The sequence below is a fragment of the Salvia hispanica genome, chromosome 2 (genome assembly GCF_029641045.1).
Source record: "Salvia hispanica isolate PSC_SH4W2 chromosome 2, Shi_PSC_v1, whole genome shotgun sequence".
Lineage (NCBI taxonomy): Eukaryota > Viridiplantae > Streptophyta > Magnoliopsida > Lamiales > Lamiaceae > Salvia > Salvia hispanica.
Window position 1 is genome coordinate 39599328 of NC_142693.1, and position 26278 is coordinate 39625605.

Genomic DNA, 26278 nt, shown 5'->3' on the forward strand with positions numbered 1-26278 from the left:
CGATACACTCTAAGAACTACTACAAATTCAGGTAAAATAAAAATTCCTAGAAATTGTAATTTGCATTGCTTAACTTTTACTTTAATACTACTACTCAAGAGACAAGGATCACCATCACACAATAACATACAAAAATTCGAGATGAACAATAAAAAATCTAGCAAGTTTGAGATAGATGAAGATATGAAATTACCATAAAAGCAACCAAATACTCCTATTACATATTTGTAGGTTTAACTACTTCATGTTTGATCAAGCAGTCCACGACGAAGATCGTCTCAGCACAGGTTTGAGATGCTTATCTTCCTCGATGGCGATCATACCTAAATGTGAAGGATCTTCAAGCAGCATTTTGGCAACCAAATACCCGGCCACGGACCATGTCTGGTGCTTCCTCGCTTGCTTCCCAATGTAGCGCCCCTGCTTCCCGTCGTAGTACTCTGGCCAACCATCTTTCGACAACCTAGTCTCAGCCAGCTCGATGGCTCGCCTAGCGATCTGAGGACGCCCTGTCTTGATGCACGCTGCAGTGACGAGCCACAACAGCACTGCAAGTTCAACTCATTTTCTTACACCAGCCACTAAAGAAAAAATAGAAAAAACATTTAATTTAAATTGAACTAAATGGGAAACTAGGTCTCAAACCTGGCCATGATCCACCATTGTGGTAGCTCCATCTCGTGTTTTTAGGATCGCATCCGGTCACAATCCGCCATTCGTGATGCTCGATAGCAGGGTAGCAAACTTTGAGGGGCATATCTCCCACTAACTCCTCCCATCTCGACTCAATGAGATCCATGATTGCAGATGACTGCTCTTGTGTTGCTAAGGATGAAAGGATCGCGATGCAGTTTCCCAAGCAGAACCAGCGGAAATCCATATGCGAAGGCCCTATATTCCCTATGAAGTAGCCTCCATGTAACGGCATGAAATCCATGACCCAGTCGGGCAGAGAATCGGGCATCACGTTGAACTTGTTCACCGCTGTGTGGGAGTACTCCTCTGTTTTGTACCTATATATGTCATTGAGCTGCTTCAAATCCAGCCAGAAGTAGTTCCTCATGTGGTAGCTCAAGGCATGCAGCCGCTTCACTATTCGCTCTATAAGCTCCTTCCCTGGCCCGTCATGCTTCAGCAAGATCATCGCACATCTTAGAGCCATGAAGAACAGCGCTTGTATTTCAATCGGGTAACCATAAACACCCTAGCATTTGGTCAAAGACAAACAAAATGAGGCGGCAACATGAAGATGAATTATAAAAGATAAAACAATGCTCACCATCCTACGATCAATCATCGAGCATCCATCAGCACAGAGGAGAGTGGGGAAGGTGTCGAATCCTTCTGAGAGGCATAAACTCAGTATGAGGCGTATGCCCTTCTGGCATTCGGGCTTATCGGCCAAGGACGTATCTCCAGTGGATTTAGTGTACGCTCGTAGAAGTATGATCCACCAAAAGCCGGAATCAACTGGAGCCACCCTTCCTATTGCAGTCTCACCAAAATCTGCCATCAACGTCTCTGTATTCCTGACCGGATCGTGCAGTACTTTAAAGCTAGCCGGCATAACACCTTCACCCAACTGGAACCGGTCAATTTTCTTCTCCCACCCTTGAAGGCGAAGGGTCTTTAGAAGAAAATTCTTGACTACTTCAGGCTCACCATTCATTAAGAAAGCTAGTGCGCTCGGAACAAAATCCCTCACAAACACCTACACACGAGTTACATTATTTGTCAACTATTGTAAGTTATATGCATTTTCCAATGTTAACTCTTAAGATATAGCTTAGACCTTCTCTACACTTGTGACTAAAGCCTATCAAAACCTCAATGTAGTTACTTGAGAAATTTGTACACTTATTCTCATCAATTCCCCCAATTCTAGCACCTATGGCTATGAATCTATGATCTAACAACAAGGGTAAAGCAAGCATTTGTATGTATGATCCAACAAGTTCAACAGCAAGTAGATAAATTTGGGGGCCTTCACCTGATCATAATTGAGTTTTTCATCAGAGCTATCCAAAGCAGCAATGGTGCCCACGGGCTGACCGCGAAAGTAAACGAGTGCTCTCCTCAAATCATCCCACGCCTCGGCTATCATGGGGTGTGGATCAGAGGCCATCATCCCATAGCCAAAATGCGACATGGGAGTATTGCAACCAGGCGAATACAGGCTATCGAGATTATCAAAAGCTCGACTGAAGTTATCGGCTCTCGAAGATGGATGAGGTGAGAAGCCCACAGAAAAATCATTAAGTGACTTCTCATCACATGATCTCTGCCTCTCCAGATTCAAAAGCCTCGGACGATCTACAAGCCTAGAGAAATCATACTCATCCAATTCGTGCCCCCCATTGATGATCGAATCACCATTGTTAACACTACCATTTTGCAGCACTTCCACATTTATTGAAGACATTTTTTATTATCTGCATTTTCAAATTCAGCTGTATAAGCAAAGTAGCAAACACACTGACAGAGTGAACAAAAAAAAAAGAGAATTGAAATTAGAAACGCACAAGTATAGAAAATCATCTAATCTCAACCAAAGAAGTGGAAACAATTGATGTCACCAAAATACAATGAAATCACTAAAACAGATTTATTTGAGGATCCAAAATGCATGAGCTAACATATCACAAAGTTAGGAAGAAAAAGGAGCGAATTTATGACCTGAAAGGGGATTGTGGTGAGTGGTGGTGGTATTCTTAATGAAGTCAATTGTACATGCATCGAGAGAGAGCAAACAGGTCATGCGATTAACGTGATGGGTTAATGGAAAAAAGGTACCCGTAGTAAGATATTTTTGTTTATTTCTACTTAAATTTATAGCGAAATTGAAAAGCAACGGGTGAAATTGTTGCAGAAGCAGCAATAATACGATTGTGGCAGCTTGCACACGTGTACACAAAGGCCAAAACGTCAACATCAATTGCATGCATTAGATTATTGTATTAGCTGAAATTAGATCAACACTCTAAGTCTCAACCGTGCACCCTATAAAAACTTAAATGTGTATTTTTTGTTTATTGGGTAGTGAATTTTTTTTGAATAAATTCGCAGTTTTTGGCTTAAATTTATCGCATTTCACAATATTCATTATGTTTCACGGATAATTTGTAAGTACTAGTAAAGTTGTAAAGTTCATAGTTGCAACTCGTATTTTATAAACCGAGCTTTTTAGCCTAACCCTTCCACATCTACTCCTACTAAATAAAGCTGCGTTTATGTTGATATTTACATAATATTTCAGAATTTAATGTACACAATTTTACTGTAAACATTCGGCAATTTTAAATTCTTCTTATTGGATAGTACTTATAAATTAAAAACAAACATAGCTTTGAGAAGCTAAGATATTTTAATACGGAGGAGTACTATATTTGAGTGTACATTTGTACTCTGTCTCTGTCTAGGAACAATATGTAAAATATTGGATAGTTAGTAAAGATAAGATAGTAACGGAGTACAGTAATACTAATACATAACTAATAAAGATAACATAGTAAAATTAATTTCCATATATAACACATTTTAAACAAAAAAGGTCATATCTTTCTAATTGTACCCATACTCACGGGTCAGACTCTGGCATAGTATAATAGATAGATTTGTAATTTACCAAACTTAGAGTTACGTCTACAATTGTATAATCAATAAATTTATAGTAGTACGAATCTCGGATGAAATATCTCATCTCAACCGCCTTCAAAAAATTGTCACTAACAATACCCAAGCCATATGGAAAAAAAAGTCTCTCCAACTATTAAAAAAGGAAAATGGTTACAAGGAGAAAACCTACACATTTTTATACGAGCAATGTTCTAAATTCAAACCCATATATCAAACATGTGTAAACATTTATGGAGTACTTATCAATACCAACGAAACTATAAATATGATAGTATTGATTTGGAGTTAGAAGAGAAAGGTGATTTTGTTGAAGTTAGACTAATCAGAACTCCCAAAATGGAACCATCTAGACTGAACTGAAGACCGGTAAGACAGCAGCAGGAGCAGCGCCACCAGCACGAGCGCCACGCCCCACGGGAATGTGCCCGCCTCCCGGATAGGAGAAGACCGGAACCTGATACCCCCTACACTGCTAAGCAGGCTCGAGCGCAACAAAAACACGAGCAAAACAGGAGCCACAAACAGTAAAATCTTGAAATTGAACATAGCATGGTGCATTAGCTCCCTGTACGCTGCATACTGAGAGAGCGATAGCAAGAAGACGACGATGGCAAAAACTGTGACCAGAGGAAGAGGAGGCGCGGAGATGGACGACAAGGCTTGCCCTGTCCAGCCTTGTGTCCACTCCGGGCCTCGTTTCCTCATGTGGTTCCAAGCCATTTCTTTCTCCTCTGTATTGTGCTCTGCTTCAAGAATGACATATAAGAGAGGGAAAAGGCAAGAGTTGCTTTACAAGGAGACTTTAGCATATCTGCTTTATGATGAATTACAGTTTACTCAATATGGATTCCAGCATCTAATCAAGAAAAAGGATATTAAAATTTGGTTCTTAAATAAAGCAAGTATATGATTCCAGTTATTCTTCAGCCACAAGTTCCATATATACACATATAGACAAGTTCCCAAACAATAGGCAAATAAACACAATATATAGTTTCAAAATTGAGGCACACATCGGCCTCCTTCAGCTTTATGATACAAATGCATAGATTCAAGAGCAGTTTGGTAGTGATGTGAATCCGGGAGTCCTAGAGAATAATCGAAGAACCGGATTTGAGGACAAATCCTTTCACAAAGAAGGAGAGGATGATGTGAATCCGGGTATTCACAATCATAGGATGCAACGACATCGAGGGCCATGGGTTGATTGGGGTCCGAAAAGAAGGTGGAGATATGGCAAGGAGCCAAGCCGGATTCGGAGGTCTGACTCAAACCAGAATTTTCCTATCAAAATGATGTCCAAATGGTGTTCTAAGACCACCTTTATCTTTATCGTCAAAAGAGCTTCGCGTGAGTACCTTACACGCCTCAATCGGAGCTCGGATGAGGACGTTATGGCCGTTTGACGAAAGTCGCGCAGAGCTGCCAAAAATGCCCGGCCACAGAGAAAACGCCCGGGCAAGGCCCCAAAACGCCCGGGCCGGGCGTTTTGCCCGAAAATGCCATTTTTTAAGATTTTAAAGACTATTTTCCCTATTACTTTTGTTTTAGTATAAATACTCTTTTGTAGGGTTTTCATTCTCAGCTTTTGAATATTTGTAAGAGACCATTTCTCCATATTTGAGAGCTCACCTTCTTCATCTTTTGAAGACTTATCAAATTCCTTCGGGTTGCATTCGATCTTTTGCCGGCTAAGGTTGATTGTAAAGGTATGCTTGCTAGTTCTTGTGTTGCTAGTTTGTGGAGCCATTAGGTGTTTGTATGTGAAAGTGCCTTTGGGATTTCTTTCTTGTTCTTCACCTAAATCATAACACTAATCCATCCTCTATCCTTTTATCCATTTTTCCTTGTTCCATTTCTTGGGTTAGAGCACTCCCAATGGGGGTGGCGAAAATCCGGCGAAAAATCACCGGATATCGCCGACTTATCGCCGGCCATTGGGAGGATTTCGGCGATTTTTCGGCGAAAATCCTACCGATTTTACGCCAAGCGGCGTTTTTTCGCCGGATTATCGCCGAGCGATCGCTGGCCACTGTGGGCGACGCTCGGCGATAAATCGGCGATATTTAATTTTTTTTTTTTTTTCGGCCCAACGGCTATTTTTACATCCCACCCCTATAAATATTTCCTCCACTTCCTCCATTCATCACCCACAATCTTCATTCTCTCCATTTTCAATCTCTTTTCCCAATCTTCAATCTTCATCAATCTTCCAAAAATTATGAGCTTTTGGAAGAAAAATTCCCGCTCGGGTAAGGGTAAGGGTAAGGGGAAAGAGTCGAGTTCACAAATTCCCAACACGGATGAAGCAAACGAGCAGTGGATGCACTCGTTGTTGGCGATGGGTTCTCCTCCCGGCCAACTTCCATACGCGGGTCCGTCTCCTTTGCAGACTCCTCCGGCGCGGAGACTTTCTCCGTACTTCAACTCTGCCGGCAGAATGCCCTCTCCAGCCGACGATGTGTATCGGCCCCAGTTCGACACCCCCGGATCAACCCCAGGCGACCAAGAATCTCAGGCCGCGACACTGAGCGCGGAGGACTTCGAGGTGGAAGAAACGCCCACCGAGCCGCCTTCTAGGAGCGGGAGGGGGAAGGCGCCGGCGTCGTCGGCTGCGACTGATACGGGTTCCGATGAGAGGCCGAAGCGGGTAAGGACTACTTACACTCTGCAAGAGTCCGAGCTGATAGCCACCTGCTGGGCGGACACGTCACAGAACGCGGAGCGCAGCAACTACCAGACTGAGATCATATTCTGGGAGCGGGTTGCCGCGAAGTACAGGAGCCACAAGATTGCCTCAATGAAGGACCATGGCAGCGAGGCGATCCGTCGGCATTGGGAGCGCCTCATGAGGGACTGCGGCCACTTCAACGGTATATATTCTAACTTGTTGGCGAACATGCCTAGTGGCCAGAACGAGCATATGGTCCGAGATGAGGCCATGCAGAGGTATTGTGGCAAGTACTTGTCGAAGGGGTTCAAGTATTGGAACATCTACGATAAGCTGAAGGATCTCCCCAAATTCCGGACGGGGATGCACGTCGCGCTGCACGGGAAATCGGTGCGCTCGCGACTTAGCGTTTCGGAGAGCGAGGGGAGCGCGACCCACATCGACTTGAGTGGGGATGGTCCGCACGAGCGCCCGGAGGTAGCGAAGAAGGCGAAGGGGAGGCGGAAGGGGAAGGGCACGACGTCGGAAGTCGAGTCGGAACCCCACATCGACTTAGAAAAAGCCACTTATTCGAGCAATGTCGCAATTCTGACGCAGATGTACACGCTGTACTTCACCGGCGGCGGGACCCCTGAAGAAAAGGCGGCCCTCTGGAAATGCATCCAAAGCCTGCAGATTACGATGGGCCTCGATCCCGACGCCCCTCCGGCCCCTCCGTCTTAGTTTTTTTTTTCTCGTTGTATTATATTTTCCAATGATTAATACAACGATGAATTGTTCATTATTAGTCTATTTATTAAATACATTTGTAGGGAAAATTAAATAATATAAAAAATAATGATGTAAAAATGAAATGTTGAGTTAGGGAGAAATAAGGGAGAAACCAATGTAGCAGTTGGCTAAAAACTGGGGATAAAATGTGATGTGATGTGGCGCTGATGTGGCAGGAGTTAGGGAGAAATAAGGGAGAAATAAGGGAGTGCCATTGGGAGTGCTCTTATCTTGTTTATTCGCTGGGTTTATTTACAAGAACAAGTCCGGGGCAAGTTCATGAGTCTTCAATTTAGAGGATTCACATTAGGATATATAACTCATCTATCTTGAAATCATATAACCTAAAATATGCATTTATCATGTTTTGTTTTTTATCTTTCATATCAAATTTTTCCTCAAAATAGTCCATATAACAATTTTAGCTATCTTTAGCTGATGGAAGCAAACATCAAAATTTTACAAACTATAGAGCAGGACAAGTACTTCAGATATATACTATGCAAAACCAGAACAAAACTCTTCATAGATGATAATACTATAAAAATAATGAACAATATCCAAATATTCACCAAAACGACTCAAAAAAAGTAAAAGACCGCAGCAAAAAAATAGGTATTGTCTTTGTCTCATTCAAGATAACCATTTTTTCTTTTTTGATTTGAACTAATTAAAATAACTACTTTCAGATTTTAGAATAAACTATTTTGTAATTTAGAGAATTAACGTGATGTAGACGTGACAATATGCATGTAGATATCGCATGTCAATACATGCAAATTTGACTTTCCATGTCAATTCTCTAGTTATTGAAAAGATGAACTAATTTTATTTTTATTATAAATTCAAAGTTAATGAAAAACTACATTTATCCATGAAAAATAGTTCTGTTTTTAATTTTTGGCTAGTCTCTATCTATTGATTAGTTTTTTTTTTCTTTTAATGAAGTATAGTAGGTTTCATTTCCTACTAAACAGTTCAATATTTTTTATATTTATCTCTCTTTATTTTACTAATTTTATATTAAAATTATTTTTTATTAATGAACGTAGTAATATAATTATTGCAATGTTATAAAATCTTGTTATGACTTATGAGCTTAATTAGCATTTCCTAATTCCTTATCTTGTGGAGTAGTACATAATGTTAAAATACTTTCTAATTACGTATTCTTCTATTTCTAATTACGTATTCCTAGTTGATTTCTAATTTGATTTCTGAATTTAAATTGGAACTTGCTAAACTTCCCCAAGTTGTCAGTTACATTTTGTATGATCTGGAAATGAATTCTATGTTCTTATCACTGTTTATGTCTCAGCAGTTGCAAGATGCGAACCGGATCCTGATGCGGAAGTTGATTCCCATGAGATGGAGGGGATCTCGGGATTGTTGGCGATGACGTCCAAGACCAAGACTTCAGTGGAGGAAACTTTAGTCCAGCTGCAGGCGTCGAAACCATGTGTTTTCCCCAAAAACCCCTCAAAGTGTTAGCTTCTCCCTATATTTGTAATGTTGGTTATCAAGTCTATTGTTGGCTTTCTGTGGTATTTGAATTGTATCTGAGATTGGTACCTTTAATTTTTTTTAGCTATAGCAGCTGGAGAAGAAAGTGAACTTCTTGTTAGAATTGGCAATGGGGGTGAGTCTATGCTAAATTGTTACCCAAGTATCTTTTATGCTAAATGCATCGAATCATGGTATTATGGTATGTCCTGTGGCCATATGGTCTTCATATGTTTTTTTCCTAAGATCATTATTTGTTATGCTACATGTCAATTGGTTGATCTGCAGACACATGATTTTAGGTTTGTTATATTTTCATGGCAATTTCAGGAAAAGCAACAATACCTGCGACGAAAGATTTTGATTCAAAATCTTTCGTCGCAGGTATTGTTGCTTTTCTCCTATGTATAATGTTCCAAAAAGGCTGATACAATAGTCGGTCACTCATGTAGCCTTGTTTTCACCTTCTCATACACTATATTGAAGCAGCTCTTCTTTTGAAATTCCGCTCTTGATTATGGATATATTGGATATCTCTGATAGTGGCCATACATTTCATTTTACTAGGCTTTTAACAATGCATCTGTTCCACCGTCAGCTCAAGCTACTTTCCCATACATTTTTACTGTTAGCAAGTTCTTACAGGTAACCATTTAAAACTGTAGAATATACGGCTCAACTTTCCTGCTCTATCCCTCTGTATCAATTTACTTTGAATTGTTGATCCTTTTTCTTTGGCGCAGTCTGGTGAATATGATCTCATTGGAACTATTGTTTATGAGATAGACCAGAATCCTTACCAGAGTATTCTACAATGGAACAATCGAGTTTACTGAAGTGGGCGGTCTGCTGAGTGTTGAGTCCGTGTTCTTGTTTTGTCTTGCTGTAGCCCTCCTTGGTCTTCTTGGGATCTGGCTACGTGGCCAAATTCAGAATTTTTCGAAGGTGATCATTCTTTCTGCTCTTGTACTATCCTTATTCTATCTTGTTTTTTGACATCTAGAAAACCAAGAGGGTTGCAAAGGTCGAAGTTGGAACTGGGACAACTGATGGCATTGGCAATATGGATGAGTGGCTGCAGGTTCGCTTCTTAGTTCTTTCTACATACACTTGAAAACACGACTCTACAAACTGTTGTTTTATGCTAAGCACTGTATTGATCCAACCAAGGCAAGCTTGGCGGTGTGTGACCATTTATATATCCAGGTAATAATTATAATTTACATGCAAAATGTTTCACCAATGTCTCAATTGAGTACAAAATGTTTTAAGTTAACAAATAAGTATCATGCAAAAAGTTTAATTAGTGTTACGAATTAGTACATTCCATCTATAATCACTAACACTATTACTTTTTCTTATTTTTCTCCAAAATTATGTCTAAAAAACATGATATTATTTCTCTAAATAATACCTTGTGCATGGTCATATGGGCATTTTATCAAGCAATGAATTCACATTTAACTTTCAGCTAATATTTGTAGCTAATTTTAGAGTCGAAAAGAATGAAAAATAAGAAAAAGTAATGATGTTAATGATTTTTAGACGGAATGTACTAATTTGAAACACCAATCACACTTTTTTGTATGATATTTGTTAACTTAAAACATTTTGTACTCAATTGAAACATTAGTGAAACATTTTGTATATAAGGTGTAATTACCCCCATTTATCTGTATCCGTTATGCGCAGGGTACTGCGTATACCCAAGCTCAGGCGAACAAATCAAAGAAGAAGAAGTAGACGAGCAGCTCAGTGGATTCTCGTAACCAAGCATAGTGGTTCGACACACAGAGGAAAATCTGGAGGAGGTTAAGTAAGTAAAAGAGAATAGTATAGGCAGGACTTACCTTCGGTATTGTAGCATGAGTTTCCTTTTGATTTATAGTAATTTTTTAAAGTTTAACCATTTATACTGAATTGTAATGAACTCGACAAAGGTGGTGGTGGGTTTTTGTAATGATTATATCACTGTCAATTGTGAACTCACACAATTTTTATGGGCATCAGCAATAAGAGCATGAATAACGCTACTGGGCCGGGCCGCAACTCACGAGTCCCGGCCCGTGTTTAGCGTTGGACGACGATGCGGCTCGGCCCAGGCCGGTCCCGAGGACGCAGTTGCGTCCCGGGGCCTCTCCCTCCGTCACGTCCAGGCCGGCGATATGCGTGCTCGGGCCGCATCGGTTGCGGCCCGTCCCGGCGTTATTTGCGTTCGGGCCGGGCCGCAAGTCCCCTCCAATTTTTTTTTTTTTTTTAAATTCGAAAATTAATATATAAATATCACTCTTCCATCCATTTTCAAATCACTTCAACTTCATTCCCTCTCACTCACCATAAAATTCGAAAAATGAATCCTCGGCGTGAAGGGCCAACGAGCAATCGAAGCTCAAATGGCTCGAATGTTAGAGACGGCGATGCCCGCAATCCAAGAAGAAATCAACAACGAGGTGGAACGCTATCAAGCTGCTATCCAAGCGTGGAACGAGCAACACGACCGGGTACCGCGTACTCGGATGTATATCCACCGAGACCGTGAACAAGCTGGTTTGCGGCTTTTCATGGATTATTTCTCTGCAGATCCTCGATGGAGTGATCAGATGTTCCGTCGCCGGTTCCGGATGCGGAGGAATGTGTTCTTGCGCATTGTCAACGCAGTTGTGGCTCGTGACGCGTACTTTATGCAAACCTTCGATGCTGTCGAGCGGCAAAGTATATCGACTATACAGAAATGCACATCCGCCCTCCGCCAACTCGCTTACGAAACAACTGCAGATATGTTTGATGAGTACCTCCATGTGAGCGAGCATACTGGACGCGCTTGCCTAGCCAAATTCTGTCGGGCAGTGATCGAAGCATTCAAGGACACATACTTGAGAAAGCCAATGTCCGACGATGTTCGCAGATTGGTGCGAATGCACGAGGAGAGGCACGGCTTCCCGGGGATGCTGGGCAGCATCGACTGTATGCACTGGCCGTGGAAGAATTGTCCAATGGCTTGGAGAGGAGCATTCACTAGCGGGCACAAGGGCTCGCATCCAACGATTGTGTTGGAGGCCGTTGCCGACCAACGGTTGTGGATCTGGCATGCCTACTTTGGAGTCGCTGGGTCGAACAACGACCTCAATGTGTTGAACGGGTCTCCATTGTTCAACGACTTGTGTGCCGGGCGAGCGCCTACCGGAGAGTTCACGACCAACCACCGTCGGTATACTATGGGGTACTATCTGGCAGACGGGATCTACCCTAGATGGCTCGTGTTCGTGAAGACCATCACATGTCCGACTACGGATAGGAGGAAGTTGTTTGCCAAAAAGCAAGAGGCGGCTCGGAAAGATGTGGAGCGCGCATTTGGAGTTCTCCAATCACGCTGGGCTATAGTGAAGGGACCGGCCCGTGGTTGGCACCGTCCGCTAATCGCCGACATCATGTATGCATGTATCATAATGCATAACATGATCGTTGAGGACGAGGGAGACAACGCCACTGACTGGAGCGACGATCCGCTCGTCAGCGACAGCAGTAGCTACACTGTCACCGATCCGATCGTGCAAGGTGTTCCTCCCGACGTGCGCAATGTCATGGCCCGTTCAGCGGCAATGCGCCAAGAAGATCAACACACACGCCTCCAAGCGGATCTAATTGAAGAAATTTGGAACCGCAATTGACTTATGTTTTAAATTTTTTTTTTTTCGAATTTTTAAATTTCAATGTTGTAATTTTCTATTTTCCGACTGAACAATGAATTTTCTCGGTTTTAATTGTTCAACGTATTCTATTTTACGATTAAAATATGTTGTGAATAGTGCAGATGAATAGTTGTGGCCTGAGTTGTGGCCCGAGTTGTGGCCTGGAACCCCTAATTTGAGGGAATGATTGACGTGGAGGGGACTTGCGGCCCAAATCTGGGCCAGGGTTATTCATGCTCTAAGACGCCCTTTTTCCTGATACCTGATTCCTGATCCTTCCCCTAACATTATTCCTTATCATCTCTTTCACCATTCATTATTAACATTTCTTATTTTCTAATTAGTATTTATTTCATAGATTTATTGTAGAACCATGGGAAGCGAAATCACATGAAAATGGCAATACCCCCTACCTGAAAAACCGAAAATAACAATTACAAAAATTATATAGAAGTAAAATAAGCAATTGCACATGTTGGTCATCATACTTAATCCACCAGATAATTACAAAGTGCTTTAATATCACCCACATCACAAAGTAACTTCAGTATTTATACAACTGAGACATTCGAAATAAAATACTGTTAATAGCCATTTCAAAATAAAAGAGAGAATATTGTAGTTGCAATCATGTATTAATACTAAACTACATGGCATTTGTGGTCCTAAAAATATGACGATTTTACGATTTTAGTCCAAAACATTATCTTTTGAATTAATGCATCCTAAACAAATGAAAACGATCTGAATTTAGTCCATTTTGGAGCCGTCAACTTTTTAACGGTCAACGACACTTAAATAAATTTTAACTAGATTAACAACTTTTAATTAGAATATTTTGGACCACAAATGGCCTCTAGTCTTTTTATAACAAAACAATAACAAATGTTAGGTTATAGTACTTAAAGAAAATTGAGGGGTCTCCTACTTTATATTCAAATTAAAAGTTTTTCTTCCAGTTAAAATTTACTTAATTGTTGTTGACCATTAAAAATTTAATGACTATATCCAAAATGGATTAAATCCGGACCATTTTCATTTATTCAGAATGCAATAATTCAAAAAATACTAAAATTATAAAATTGTCATATATATAAGGACCACAACTTATCTTTAACCTTAATACTAATATAAAGAGAACATGGGCCAGCAATGCATAGACTTCACCAGGCCTGAAAACTGATAATCTAACCGGGCCCATAAAAGGAAAAAGAGAATCTATAGTTGAAGAAGCCACGTGTTGCATTCTTTGCTCAATGATATTATTATTAGCTGTCTCAACACCAATCACAGGGATCGACAGATCTAAGCTCCCACCCCTAGTGATACAGTTTTCCTCAGATTAATTCAGGCGTACTTCCGATCTGCAATTATGTCTTCCACATTCAGTGGCGATGAAACTGCTCCATTCTTCGGATTCCTTGGCGCCGCTGCTGCCCTCGTCTTCTCTTGTAATTTCTTATCGCATCTTTCATTCTAATTTTGTTTGAATTTAATGGAAGGATTTAGTTTTCTTCCTATCACTAGAGAGAGATTATGGATTGTGTCAGTTTTGTTATGCTGCCTCCTCTATATGCTTTGATCGATCTCATGCTCTTATTAAATGTCTTCATTCCAATTGCGTAACATTTTTTCTCTTTTTACTGAAAACTAATGAAGCTTTTATTTACATTTTGCACACTGATCTGGTCCATCTGGAATCTGGATCCCTGTTGGTTGGGATTCATTTTCTTTTGGCTGAGTAATTCTCCAGATTTCATATTTCTTGATGTATTGTTTCTGTTCGAATTTAACTCAATTTTTCAATTTCCCACCAATATTGCTATTTGGTTATTCCTTGATACAATTTCATATTCTCTTATAAAATCTTGTTTCCATGCATTAGATTGTGTTTGGGATTGTCGTATAATCTATTGGTTTAGATTGATTTACGGTTGGCCTATTCGGTGGGGATCTGGAGTAATGAAGTTGTTGTTATAGGTATGGGTGCGGCCTATGGGACAGCTAAGAGTGGTGTAGGTGTGGCATCAATGGGAGTGATGAGGCCAGAGCTCGTCATGAAATCAATTGTGCCAGTGGTCATGGCTGGTGTTTTGGGTATATACGGTTTGATTATTGCTGTCATTATCAGTACAGGTATCAACCCTAAAGCCAAGTCCTACTACCTTTTTGATGGTTATGCCCATCTTTCTTCTGGTCTTGCCTGTGGCCTAGCTGGCCTTGCTGCTGGAATGGCTATCGGCATTGTTGGTGATGCTGGTGTTAGGTATGGATATCTTGTTACCTCTTAGCTGTAGTGATTATGAATTCTTTTGGTGGACATAATGTAGTCGATCGCCTTTGTTGTTGTATTAACATGTCTGGTTGAATTGATTTAACTGTATTTCTTCTACCATTCTTTTAATATGATCTTGAGTTTGATAATAAGGGATGGAAGTAGATTATGCATCAAATAATTTATCTTTTGTAATTCATATTTAATAGTTACTTTACGGTAGCTACTCCTTTTCAGTAAATTAAATATCTAAGAATTTTCCAGTTCAAAACTAACTGTGGAGCTCTTTATGGTTGTCAACATGTGGCTTGAAAAATGTTATGTCGTAGTATGAGCACTTTCCTGATTATATGTTGTATCTTATTCATGGAACAAACCCTCGTTTATCTGTCAAGCTGAGTTGTGGAAGGAACAAATGACATGTCAATTTTTTAGGCTATGGAATCAACATGTCTATATTTTGTTGATAGACCTCTGTAGATATGATATACTTTCATTTGCTTCTTATTCATAATAATGTACACAGTATTATAACTGGGCACTTGGATTGTAGAAGTTTATTTTTCTGTCTTTCTCATAGCAAGCATGCAATGTTATTTGCAGGGCCAATGCACAACAACCAAAGTTATTTGTCGGAATGATCCTTATTCTTATTTTTGCTGAAGCGTTGGCACTCTATGGTCTTATTGTGGGAATCATATTGTCTTCACGAGCTGGCCAGTCTAGAGCCGACTAGGAAGCACGCCATTAATTTAATTGCATTGAAGAGTATATAGTACTCCTGGAATTCAGAGTATGGAGAAAATTTCAATTGTGGCAGGTTTGAGGGAACTATGTTGTACTACGATTAATTTCACGGTTGATGATGTTGGATATTTATTTTTTGTTTCTTGATGCTATTTGTATACATTTACTCGTTTTCAGCAGAATAAAAAGCTTGTAGAGCTGTCTATATCGAATTTATTTGATTTGTGTTTCTTCGCTTCTTGGAGTTGTGATATGCAAACAGTTTATAAGGCATGGACATGGAAATAAGTGTAGATTGGTATTTCATCATATTTACTGAATGCCTGAAACTTAGTGGCGGCTTAGAGTTCCCAGAAGTCTAGAACAAGAAGTTGACATTATGTTTCTTAGATTTCTTTTAAAATCGCACTAGTCTGCCAGTGTTATACAACCAACTCTAAATATTAGTGTCTGAACCGGTGTTTGAAATATTCTCCACCTGCGACGTTTGTAAGTGTCTCTATAGAAGAGGTCTAATATTGGGCCTATAAGTTTGTTAGTATCTCGTAGATGATTGCATCTATATTGACGAAGCCTTTTTTATTGTGACATTTCTTTTAGCGTCTGTGTAGAATAGGCAGAGTATTAGTGCATTTTATGTACTTATTAGTGTCTCAATAGATGCATCTAAAATTTGCCACTTTGCCCTCTTTTGAGACACCTATTAGTCCCGCAAGATGTTTGAAAATTCCACCATCTTGTTTGTGGAAGTGACCTTATAGACGAAGTATAACCGTATTAAGTTTTGTTTGAAACATATTCGCTGTTGAGACCTATCTTCGCATCACAATGCTTATATGTTGAATCCTCTTACTATTTAGGCATTTGTTCAGTATCTATTTATTCATATAGGCGTTGTTCGGTGCTATAACTCATTGTCATATAATTACCCATCTAGGATTAAGTTCTAAGATTATTTTATTTGTAGGGGTGACTATGACTTATTATCATATGATTTCTATCCAGGATTAAGTTGTGATATTTAATAGTAGTACACATTTAATCACAAAATATACTATTTTAAATGAACGAGCCCATAGTGTAGAATATTAGGATCTTGTTGAGGCATACTTTCTTGTCTCAGTATAATTTACTGAATTTGCTCCATGGGAGACCTTTCTCAGAATATGTTTAGTGATATTTTGTAGAATTCACTCTCTACCGAGACATTTGATTACGTTATATCCTAAGGGGTGCTCTATATTTTGCAAAATTGACACGAGATTACCTGATATTAAATTCGCCAAGATCAATTTCGTCATATGGGGAAGGCCGAGACTCATATGTCACTATTAATCTTATATGGTATTCTCTCGAAATCAAGTATTGAGACGAATTTACCCGATTAAACAACATTCATAAAATTCAATACTTATGTAGTTTATCAGTGCCGTAAGTATTCCCATAATTCTTAGTTACGGAGTAAACTAATTAAATCTAATACTGAGTCCGTGTTTCATTTATGACATGTCATGCACCGCATACATTACTCCGAGGTTTATCGCTGTTATATATTGGAACTTTGTGAATTTGGCTTAGGAATAAATATGACATTATCAGCGCATGCCTTAATTATTTGACAGCTTCACAAATAAAGTTGCACTTTTCATTGAAGCAACATTTTATGTGGTGCGGCACTTTATAAATGATAATGCAGAGTTTGAGAATTTAAGGTTGTGTAGTGGGATTGAAAGAGAAATAGGGGGCAAAATATTTGTTTATTAGTGTAGTAAATAACAGTGACAGCCTCGACTCTTGTTGCTAGCTAGTTGGCTATGACAATTACTTACAACCTCTGGAAATTATTTACTTGAGGTACAAGTACAACTACTTGTTGACCAAAAAACGGCTACAAATTTAAGGTTTTGGTCTAAACATTAGTCATGCATATAGTCTTAAAGCACATGTATACATCAATTATTATGATATGCTTTTACAAGGAGTCAAGGACCGACTAGTCATTTTATTGAGTACTTTTTTTTTTTCAATTTTCCCTCTCAGAATACATCACTACCCCAATATACATCCTCCAAATATTTATATCTCGAAAAGCTTTATTAACTATATATATCGAATAGTTTTGTTTTGTTGATTTTTTTCTTGATTATTTAACCAAATTATTTTGTATTCACTACCTTACCTAAAAACACCATCCACAAAGGGTTGCTCATTATTGCATTTGCAACTAAAAATGAGATAATACTAAAGTATCCTATGTTTCAAAATGAAATAAAGAAATCTCATCTGCATTTTTTGTCAATTTAATATCACACTCCAAATTGACATGTTAGTTTGTTTAAGAGTTCCACACAGACACACACGCACACATACCAATTTATTGAAATGTACAAATCAAATGAAAAGGATATAAATGCTTTAAAACAATAATAAGGGTTTAAGGATATGTTTAGGATGGTGATATATTTATCCTTGAGCATGTCATGGAGTATATGATGTTATTTCGTCATAATTTTTTGTTTACATCGATTATTTATCAACTTCTCATTTTTTGATACTACTGGAATATACAATATCTAGTTATTACTTCGTGTTGCAGGATTTGTATATTGTAGGAATATTCAAACAAATAACTTTCTTTTATCGACTCAAAATTTTAATTTTTGTAATAATGGTCGTGGATGTTATGAAAGTTGAGGGCCGATATATATAACTACATGCATGTGCGATTTATGAAGAGCATTTACCCAAATTAAAGCACGCTTAATAGTTGAAAAATCATTTTCAGCCAATTCACATTATAATTTAAGGTGCAATAAGGTGATTAATTGCCCAATAAATTGTTCCACGTTCGAACTCCAAATTGGACTCCATATTACAAAAATAAGTGTCTAAGTACAAAAGCATTTATTAATAATTTAATATATCGGTGAAAAACAATACTCCTATTCCTATATGATATTGTTAGGATTGTGAATTTATTAATTGGTTTATTTATTTGTGTCAAAAGGCTCTGTCACGGTCTCAACCGTAAATGTGTGCGGAGTCAATTAAAGCCGAGTTACGACTGTGATGACCCCTACACTACTTGCTTGATTATTCAACATAATTAAATATATTTTGTATAGTACTATTATATTTATTGAATCAATAATCAACATTTGACAAAATTAAGGTGCCCCCATTTCATCTATATTCAGTAGGACACAGACTAGCCAAAAATTGTTAATTTGAGGCTATTCATGTTTAGTTTATCTTAGAAACTTAATTAGAGCTGGGGCAGATATTCGACGAATTCAATTAAAAGAAAAAAATGAATGCTTCCTTTACAATTAAAAATACAACATCATTATTATTTTTATACACACGTAGTTCTTTTTTAGAGGTACAAGTAAAATTGCAGATGCGTCGCTCAAGAAATTTAACTGAATTTTTTTCTTAAAGAATGGCACGGGATTTCCACTACCATATTCAAAGACGACCTTTACAGAAGAGGTGGTGAGACAGTTTACAGATACAACAATAGGATTTCATTCAGTAAAATAAATTGCCTTCTTTATGTAAAGTATGTAACATAATAAAACACCGTACATATTTATGTTTTTTACTTTTCAGGATACATTTCATTAATTTATAATGATTCAATTTTGTACTAGACAATTTGAAATTGGTCTAAAAAACCGAAAAATTAGTAAAATAGTAGTAATAAAATAAAAAAAATTGTGTGATGCACTATTGGGATATTGCCTAAGCTCATGTGATAGGATCATTTAAGATGGGTCTGCCCAGAAAGCACTATATATAGAACAACATTTCCGTGCATTTTCTCAACTCACAATCAGTGAGAGATCTATCTTCTCTGTTTTCCAATGAGGCTTCACTCCCTTTCCCTTAGTCTAACTTTTCTGTTGCTGTGTTTGCTCACCTTCTGCAATGCAGCTTTTGAGATTGCTGGATCTTCACAATGCGCTGATTGCAAACTAAACAACTTCAAAAATGCCCACGCCTTCTCAGGTCAGTCATAGTCACAATCTATTTTTCATTATACTACATTAGAAACATGCATGAATCATGATCATAACTCCATGCAATAAATGTATTCAGGTCTTCATGTAACAATCGATTGTAAGGTCGAGAAAGAGATCAAGAGAGTCGGCGAGGGCGAGCTAGACGCCGATGGCAAATTCAAAATCTCACTCCCCAAGGAAGTGATCGCCGATGTCAAGAACAAAAACTGCTACGCCCAGCTCCACAGCGCTGCCGCCGCCCCGTGCCCCGCCCACGGCGGCGTGGAGGCCACCCAAATCGTGTTCAAATCCGAAATCAACGGAAAAGTCACATTTACCCCCAAAGAAGCCCTCACCTTCTCCACCGCCTTGTGCACCTCCAAATTCTTGTGGCCATTTTTCGAGTATCCACCTCTTCCTAAAACCTACTCATGGAAAAAACATTGGCCCCAAATTACTATTCCACCCCTCAAAAAGCACCATTGGAAAAAAGTTTGGCCCAAAATTACCATTCCGCACCCAATTGTTAAGACACTTCCCCCACCTGTTCCGATTTACAAGCCCAAGCCCAAGCCCAAGCCACCGGTTGTTAAGCCGCATCCGCCATCAGTCCCAATTTACAAGCCCAAGCCCAAGCCACCAGTTGTTAAGCCGCATCCACCATCAGTCCCCATTTACAAGCCCAAGCCACCGGTTGTTCATCCACCATCAGTCCCCATTTACAAGCCCAAGCCCAAGCCCAAAACACCGATTTTAAAGCCGCCTGTTCCAGTTTACAAGCCCAAGCCCAAGACACCGGTTGTTAAGCCGCTTCCGCCATCTGTTCCAGTTTACAAGCCCAAGCCCAAACCACATGTCCCCATCTACAAGCCGCCTACGAAGCCGATCCCACATCCATTTCACAAGCCTATCTACAAGCCGCCGGTGGTGAAGCCGCTTCTTCCTCCGTCCGTGCCTATCTATAAGCCGCTGCCGCCACTATTTCCTCTCCCACCATTCTATAAAAAGCCTTGCCCTCCATTCGCTAAGTTTCCTCCAAAGAGCTATGACCACCCCAAATTTGGATATTTCCCAAAATTCCCACCCTTTAAACCCATTCCATGAGCTACTTTGTAGCCATTTTCCTATGTTTCATTTGTTGTGCATGTGGTGCAACTCGAGATAAGAGATGCAGCACGTTTGAAAATTGAATTAGTGAATTTATCATCTGTGAAATAAGAATTTATTTTTTCAGTTATTAAGTTTGGGAGTTCGAGTGAAAAGAAATAGAGAAATTGTGTGTTGATATTTGCTTATCCTTCAACTTCGAAATGAATTTGTATTTTTTTGTTTCTACTATGTTTTAGTCTAGATTTTTACTCCGCATATACTTTCAAGTGCATATCATGTCGTACACTTTTGTAAAAGAGTATAATCAACTAATAATTCAAATTTATAACATGCATGTTTATCTTAATTTTTAATTATGAGATATACTAAAAAAATCATTCGGAGGTATGAATATAATACCTACTCAACACTTGGTTTTGTAATCAGTTGGAATATTCGAAATAGGAATTGTCTATTAATACGAAAATAAGTATTGCATATTGCGACTACCTTGTCTAAGTGAAACTCTCATCCATCCTTCTTCATATAAAGAGTATTTTACAAATAATTTCATTTAATTCAATACAATTTTAGTAATCCTTTTGTGTACTAAGGAAGCAAATTCTCATTCATTTCTTATATTCACTCTTTTTTGAAAATTTTAGTAATTCCTTAACAAAACCAGACATTATATGGTCGTTAGCTATATTTTATTTTGTCTTGTAAAATTCATTTTACGTACATAAAATAAGAAATTAATTTATACTATATAAATTAGATTTATTGGAGTGAGGGACGGCTCCTCCAACGTTCTTCATTTTCAAACCCCAAAAGTCGTGTTCAATTCATCTTGAAGCTTTACACGTACATACAAATTCAAAACCAAATTGATCGGTTCCTCAATGGAAGCAATCAGAAAGCAAGCCTCCAGGCTGCGAGACCAGGTCGCTAGGCAACAGCAGGTACCCTCCTTTCTCTCTCTACATCAGGATTTGTACCGGAACTTCAGTATCGGAGTGATTCGCTTTTACAAATATAGATCTGAGCCAGTTGTTGACAATTTCGAACTATTTTTCTGTACTTGATTGATCTTCTCTTTTTCTTTGATTTCCTGGCATTTGGATTGCTTAAATCGGAATAATGCGCTCCATCATCAGTTCGGCTTCGGTTACATTGTGGATATTTCGATTTGTTATTTTTTGGGGGAATAGGTTTAAGCGATTTATTTTTCGGTGATTGTTGTAGAACTAGAACTCTAGCTTGATTTTTAATAGCAAGCTTCGATTTGTAGACTTTGAGGTGGTCAACAGAGGACTTAGAATTAGAATGTAACGAATTGGATTGCTTAATTTGAAGTGACATCATGAAGTCTGCCTAATTGATGTGTGTTTGTGCGCATCTGTATCTGTTAGCTGGTTTGAGCTCAACCTGATAATTAGCTTATGTTTGATTTGCATTTCATTCCGATCTCTTTTAGCATCTGGAAAACAAACACTTCATTCATCGTTTGGGTTCATTACAGGCTGTCCTGAAGCAGTTTGGAGCATATGGTGGTTCGGATAATGCATCAACTGATGATGCTGAGCTCCAACAGCACCAGAAACTTGAAAAACTATACATATCCACTCGAGCTGCTAAGGTTATTCGGCATTGATTAAATTTCATTTGCTTTTAATCATTTTTGCATGTGTATTTGGTGAGCTATGTGTTTTCAGATTCATTGCAATAAGTCTTGGAACAACAAATGTTCTGAATACACTCAGCATCTTCCGTTAATTTCTGTTGAAATTGTTTACACATTAGTTTATTAACATCATATTCATTCTTCCTTTATAATGTTTCAGCATTTCCAAAGGGACATTGTTCGTGGAGTTGAAGGCTACATTGTTACAGGATCCAAACAAGTTGAAATAGGTTGGTTGTTGAACATGAATACATTTTTTACTTTACTGTTTAGTTTTTTCCTTGTAGAAAGATTTTCATTCTCTGTGTATTGATCATTTAGGAACCAAATTATCAGAAGATAGCAAGAAATATGGTGTTGAGAACACCTGCACTACTGGAAATACATTATCAAAAGCAGCCTCCAGTTTTTCACGAGCTCGCGCTCAAATGGAGAAAGAGCACGGAAATTTATTGAAAGCCTTGGGCACACAGGTTGCTTTATGCCTTCCAACTTGTATGATAAAATCTATGGGAGAATGTCTCAGGGCTTTCAAAGAGGCACCTCTTAATTTGAGATAGACTTGTAGTTGTACCTTGACTTTGGTCATTGATGAAGTCCTGGATGACTGGTCACTGGTGTTATACAGAGATCGTACATATGCATTTTCTTTGGCTGAAATGCTTATATGCTAAAATTTAGAGGATAAGGTTTGCTTCCTTTAGTTAGTAGGCCACCTTAAAAGCTGAACTCTCTAGGGGTCATAGTGAGAAGGCAAACCTTCACTATAATCTATCATGCTCTTATGATAATTCACTTATTCATAGTTTTTATGTAATATATCATATGGTGTTTGTTTGAAACTTGTAATGTTCTAACTTGCTGTGTACTAGGTGGCGGAACCATTAAGAGCTATGGTAATGGGAGCTCCACTTGAAGATGCTCGTCATCTTGCTCAGCGATATGATAGGATGAGACAAGAGGGAGAAGCTCAGGTACTTTTGTTCCGTGTGTGCATGTGTTTAATAAATAAATCTATCTCTAGTGTTTATGTGGATGTCCTTCACCGCTGTCATTGAAATATCGTTGAACCTAGATAGGCAGTTGACGTTGCCAGAAAACAAGCAAAAGTTAGAGAAGGTGCTGCCCATCCTGACATGGTTTTTAAACTTGAAGCGGCTGAATCAAAATTGCAAGATCTAAAGTCCAATGTGGCAACACTAGGGAAGGAAGCTTCTGCAGCTATGGCTGCTGTCGAAGCTCAACAGCAAAGGCTGACTCTGCAACGGTTGATAACCATGGTAACACTTCCAGCTTATTTAAGTATCCTTCCTTCGTCAAATTTCCAAAGCACCTGTCTAATTTATTGCTTCACTTTTCAAGGTCGAAGCCGAACGCGCTTACCATCAAAGAGTCCTTCAAATACTTGATCAACTAGAAGGGGAGGTATAGATATTGACATATGACATGGGTTAGCCTAATTCTCATCACATGCTAATTCTCTGCTTTATTTTCAATCTTTGTTCAGATGATGTCTGAGCGTCAACGAATTGAAGCAGCTCCTACCCATAGCACGGACACTTTTTCAGCTCCTCCCATATATGAAGAAGTAAATGATGTATCTACTTCACCAATGCAGAATGGTGCAACTGATACCTTGGGATACTTTCTTGGGGAGGTGCGTACGCAACTAAGTATTTAACAGGATACAAACGAGTTAGAAAAACAGCTTATGGCAGATCTTTCTAATATATCCCAACCTCTCTCGTTGCTTCTAATGACAGGTTGTACACGCATATCAAGCTGAATCTGATGTGGAGCTTAATTTGTCAACTGGTGACTATGTTGTCGTAAGAAAGGTTTGTTAGTCTTGACCCCTGAACATTAATTAAGGAAGCAACGTGATTGGGTTCTGATTTATCTATATTGTAATTCCTTTAAGGTCTCAAATAATGGTTGGGCTGAAGGTGAATGCAAGGGGAAAGCAGGCTGGTTTCCTTTTGGGTACGTTGAGAGACGAGATCGTGTTCTAGCAAGCAAGGTAGCTGAAGTTTATTAAATTGTTCTCTGCTAGTTTGGGCAGCCAAGCGCCACTCTATTTGTGTATTTGGAAGTTTTGCCCCCTACATTAAGGAGTATATATCTATCTGTATTGCTCCTTGGGGGTTTATATAGTTTCTTTTTCAGTTTTAGCAGATGCTGTACTGCGAGTTGGTTTAAAGCATTCTTTTTATTTGTGTTCATAGATGTATTACTCGGCTATCCTAGTCACGATTGATCCTTTCTTGAAATTTTGGTGTGTAATTGTAATTTTGAAATCTGCTTTATATATTTATAATATGGTACTATCATTTAGTATTAAAAATAAAAGTGCTAGTATAATATTAGATTTATAAATAAATACTTATCAAAGAGACAAAGAGACAACTCCAAGTTTGTCTCTTAGTTTCACCAAGGATTGCCTTGCAATCTGGTCCTAAGTTGGAACATGCCTTAGCTCTATTTCCTTTTCCAACACTTTGTCTCTAACAAAATGAATGTTCAGCTCTATATGCTTCGTCCTAGCATGCAGAACTGGATTAGAAGCTAGTGTTATTGTACTCATGTTGTCCACCCAAATCACTGGACTTTCTTTTCTTCGAATCTTCAGCTCACCAAGTAAAGAGCTCAGCCAACTCACCTCTGATGCAGCCTGTGCCAAGCTTCTGTATTCAGCCTCTGTGCTTGACCTTGCCACCATGGTTTGTTTCTTCACACACCAGGATATAAGGTTACTCCCAAAATACGTACAGTATCCACTTGTAGACTTCCTATCATCAATGTCAGCAGCCCAATCAGAATCCAAAAAAGCAAAGACAACTCCATTAGATATGCAGATTTGAATTCCGAAGTCAAGAGTTCCTTATAAGTATCTGAGTATCCTCTTGACCGCCCGCGAATGAGTATCCAGTGGAGATGCCATGTATTGACTCACTTTATTGACAGCAAAGTTGATGTCTGGCCTAGTAATTGTTGCATACTGAAGAGCACCAACGATGCTTCTGTACAACTTCTGTCAGCAATAGGTTCTCCAATATTTTTGCTTAACTCACAACCGGAGACCATAGGTGTCGGACAACCTTTGGCTCCCACCATATTAGCTTTCTTTAACAGATCTTTAATATGTGCAGATTGACAAAGATGCAACCCCTTGTCAGTTTTGACAACTTCAACTCCAAGAAACAGATTAACCTCCCCGAGATCTTTTAAAGAAAAATGGGAATTCAATTGAGATATCACCTTTTGAATGGAAGAAGAAGAGTTACCTGTGATTAGCATATCATCGAAATAGATGAGAAGGTATATCACCTCATCACCCTTCTTCCTGAAGAACATTGAAGCATCGACTCTAGATTCTGAAAAACCCAATCCAAGAAGTACAGAATGTACAATATAGAACCAGGCTCAAGAGGCCTGTTTAAGACCATATATTGCCTTCTTTAATTTGCACACCAAGTGAGGTCCACCCTGCTCAAAGCCAAATGGTTGTTTCATGTAAATATCCTCTCCAAGATCGCCATTCAAAAAAGCATATTCACATCCAAGTGAGTCACATTCCATCCAAGTCCAACTGTTAAACTGAGAATCACTCTAATAGTAGTAGGCTTCACCACTGGACTAAAATTCTCATTAAAATCAAATCCCGGTTACTGTGAAAAACCTTGAGCAACAAGCCTAGCTTTCTGTCGAGCTATGGCACCAAAAATATGAAACTTGAGCTTAAATATCCAAGCACATCCAATGAGATTTTTTCCCGGAGGAAGTGTTGTTAAAATCCAAGTACGGTTCTTGAGCAAGACAATAAACTCAGCTAGCATTGCAGCTTTCCAAATCGGAATTAATATTGCTTCAAGAGCAGATCTGGGAAGCAGATTAGGTGAAAGAGCAAGAGTATAGACCTTAGGCTTGTAAACTCCAGCTTTAGCTCTAGTGGTCATATGGTGAGTGGATTGAGTATTTTGAGGTGGAGGAACTGCTTCAGCAGTGGAATCTGGTGGAGAAGTGGAGTCGGAATTTGAGGAGGCACTAGGCACAGGAATGGTGACAGGAGATGATGGTGAATCAGACTGAGAAGTTGGAGATGGTGAAGAGTGTATGTTGTTGTCATGAGGAGGTGGTGGTGGTACAGTAGGATTGGTGATTATGACTGGAGGTGGAGTGAAAATACCCTGGTCTGGGATGGATAGTAAA

At 39.0% G+C, this 26278-nt stretch overlaps 5 protein-coding genes and 1 pseudogene across 7 annotated transcripts; 4 read left to right on the top strand and 2 right to left on the bottom strand.

Annotated features, from left to right (window-relative positions):
* Positions 1–32: 32 nt before the first annotated feature.
* On the bottom strand, positions 33–2783 carry LOC125201906 (putative alkaline/neutral invertase B). Of its 3 annotated transcripts, none has more exons than XM_048100198.2 (5): positions 2677–2783; positions 1991–2432; positions 1280–1711; positions 646–1204; positions 33–548 (listed from the first exon to the last, which is right to left on the bottom strand). In XM_048100198.2, exons 2-5 carry the CDS (start codon positions 2420–2422, stop codon positions 253–255), a joined length of 1719 nt encoding a protein of 572 aa, XP_047956155.1. In that variant the 5' UTR covers positions 2423–2432; positions 2677–2783; the 3' UTR covers positions 33–252. The 3 variants fall into 3 exon arrangements, with proteins under 3 accessions (XP_047956155.1, XP_088922134.1, XP_047956156.1); XM_089066008.1 differs by lacking the exon at positions 2677–2783 and adding an exon at positions 2523–2655 and having other exon boundaries at positions 33–524; XM_048100199.2 differs by lacking the exon at positions 2677–2783 and adding an exon at positions 2523–2655.
* A 1171-nt stretch (positions 2784–3954) lies between these two features.
* Positions 3955–4356, bottom strand: LOC125194914 (uncharacterized). The gene has a single exon (XM_048093130.2). It carries the CDS (start codon positions 4354–4356, stop codon positions 3955–3957), a length of 402 nt encoding a protein of 133 aa, XP_047949087.2.
* A 513-nt stretch (positions 4357–4869) lies between these two features.
* Positions 4870–10324, top strand: LOC125194923 (translocon-associated protein subunit alpha-like; annotated as a pseudogene).
* A 3215-nt stretch (positions 10325–13539) lies between these two features.
* LOC125203490 (V-type proton ATPase 16 kDa proteolipid subunit) lies at positions 13540–15508 on the top strand. The gene is made up of 3 exons (XM_048101845.2): positions 13540–13721; positions 14251–14536; positions 15149–15508. The coding sequence occupies exons 1-3, from the start codon at positions 13643–13645 to the stop codon at positions 15279–15281; spliced, it is 498 nt and encodes a 165-aa protein (XP_047957802.1). The 5' UTR covers positions 13540–13642; the 3' UTR covers positions 15282–15508.
* Positions 15509–19111: 3603 nt separating this feature from the next.
* LOC125214776 (uncharacterized) lies at positions 19112–20627 on the top strand. The gene is made up of 2 exons (XM_048115932.2): positions 19112–19303; positions 19394–20627. The coding sequence occupies exons 1-2, from the start codon at positions 19159–19161 to the stop codon at positions 20398–20400; spliced, it is 1152 nt and encodes a 383-aa protein (XP_047971889.2). The 5' UTR covers positions 19112–19158; the 3' UTR covers positions 20401–20627.
* Positions 20628–21188: 561 nt separating this feature from the next.
* On the top strand, positions 21189–24418 carry LOC125212655 (SH3 domain-containing protein 2-like). The gene is made up of 10 exons (XM_048112883.2): positions 21189–21347; positions 21908–22024; positions 22230–22299; positions 22391–22542; positions 22942–23043; positions 23149–23349; positions 23432–23494; positions 23577–23726; positions 23833–23907; positions 23991–24418. The coding sequence occupies exons 1-10, from the start codon at positions 21288–21290 to the stop codon at positions 24105–24107; spliced, it is 1107 nt and encodes a 368-aa protein (XP_047968840.1). The 5' UTR covers positions 21189–21287; the 3' UTR covers positions 24108–24418.
* Positions 24419–26278: the final 1860 nt, after the last annotated feature.

Bases quoted from the DNA above. Each gene is read 5' to 3' on its own strand.
- LOC125201906 (XM_048100198.2), bottom strand. From the start codon at position 2,422: ATGTCTTCAATAAATGTGGAAGTGCTGCAAAATGGTAGTGTTAACAAT. The intron at 1,712-1,990 runs GTGAAGGCCCCC...ACTCGTGTGTAG, and splicing joins AAAAACTCAATTATGATCAG to GTGTTTGTGAGGGATTTTGT. The intron at 1,205-1,279 runs GTGAGCATTGTT...ACCAAATGCTAG, and splicing joins CGATGATTGATCGTAGGATG to GGTGTTTATGGTTACCCGAT.
- LOC125194914 (XM_048093130.2), bottom strand. From the start codon at position 4,356: ATGGCTTGGAACCACATGAGGAAACGAGGCCCGGAGTGGACACAAGGC.
- LOC125203490 (XM_048101845.2), top strand. From the start codon at position 13,643: ATGTCTTCCACATTCAGTGGCGATGAAACTGCTCCATTCTTCGGATTC. The intron at 13,722-14,250 runs GTAATTTCTTAT...TTGTTGTTATAG, and splicing joins TGCTGCCCTCGTCTTCTCTT to GTATGGGTGCGGCCTATGGG. The intron at 14,537-15,148 runs GTATGGATATCT...TGTTATTTGCAG, and splicing joins GTTGGTGATGCTGGTGTTAG to GGCCAATGCACAACAACCAA.
- LOC125214776 (XM_048115932.2), top strand. From the start codon at position 19,159: ATGAGGCTTCACTCCCTTTCCCTTAGTCTAACTTTTCTGTTGCTGTGT. The intron at 19,304-19,393 runs GTCAGTCATAGT...AAATGTATTCAG, and splicing joins AAATGCCCACGCCTTCTCAG to GTCTTCATGTAACAATCGAT.
- LOC125212655 (XM_048112883.2), top strand. From the start codon at position 21,288: ATGGAAGCAATCAGAAAGCAAGCCTCCAGGCTGCGAGACCAGGTCGCT. The intron at 23,350-23,431 runs GTAACACTTCCA...TCACTTTTCAAG, and splicing joins TGCAACGGTTGATAACCATG to GTCGAAGCCGAACGCGCTTA. The intron at 23,727-23,832 runs GTGCGTACGCAA...TTCTAATGACAG, and splicing joins TGGGATACTTTCTTGGGGAG to GTTGTACACGCATATCAAGC.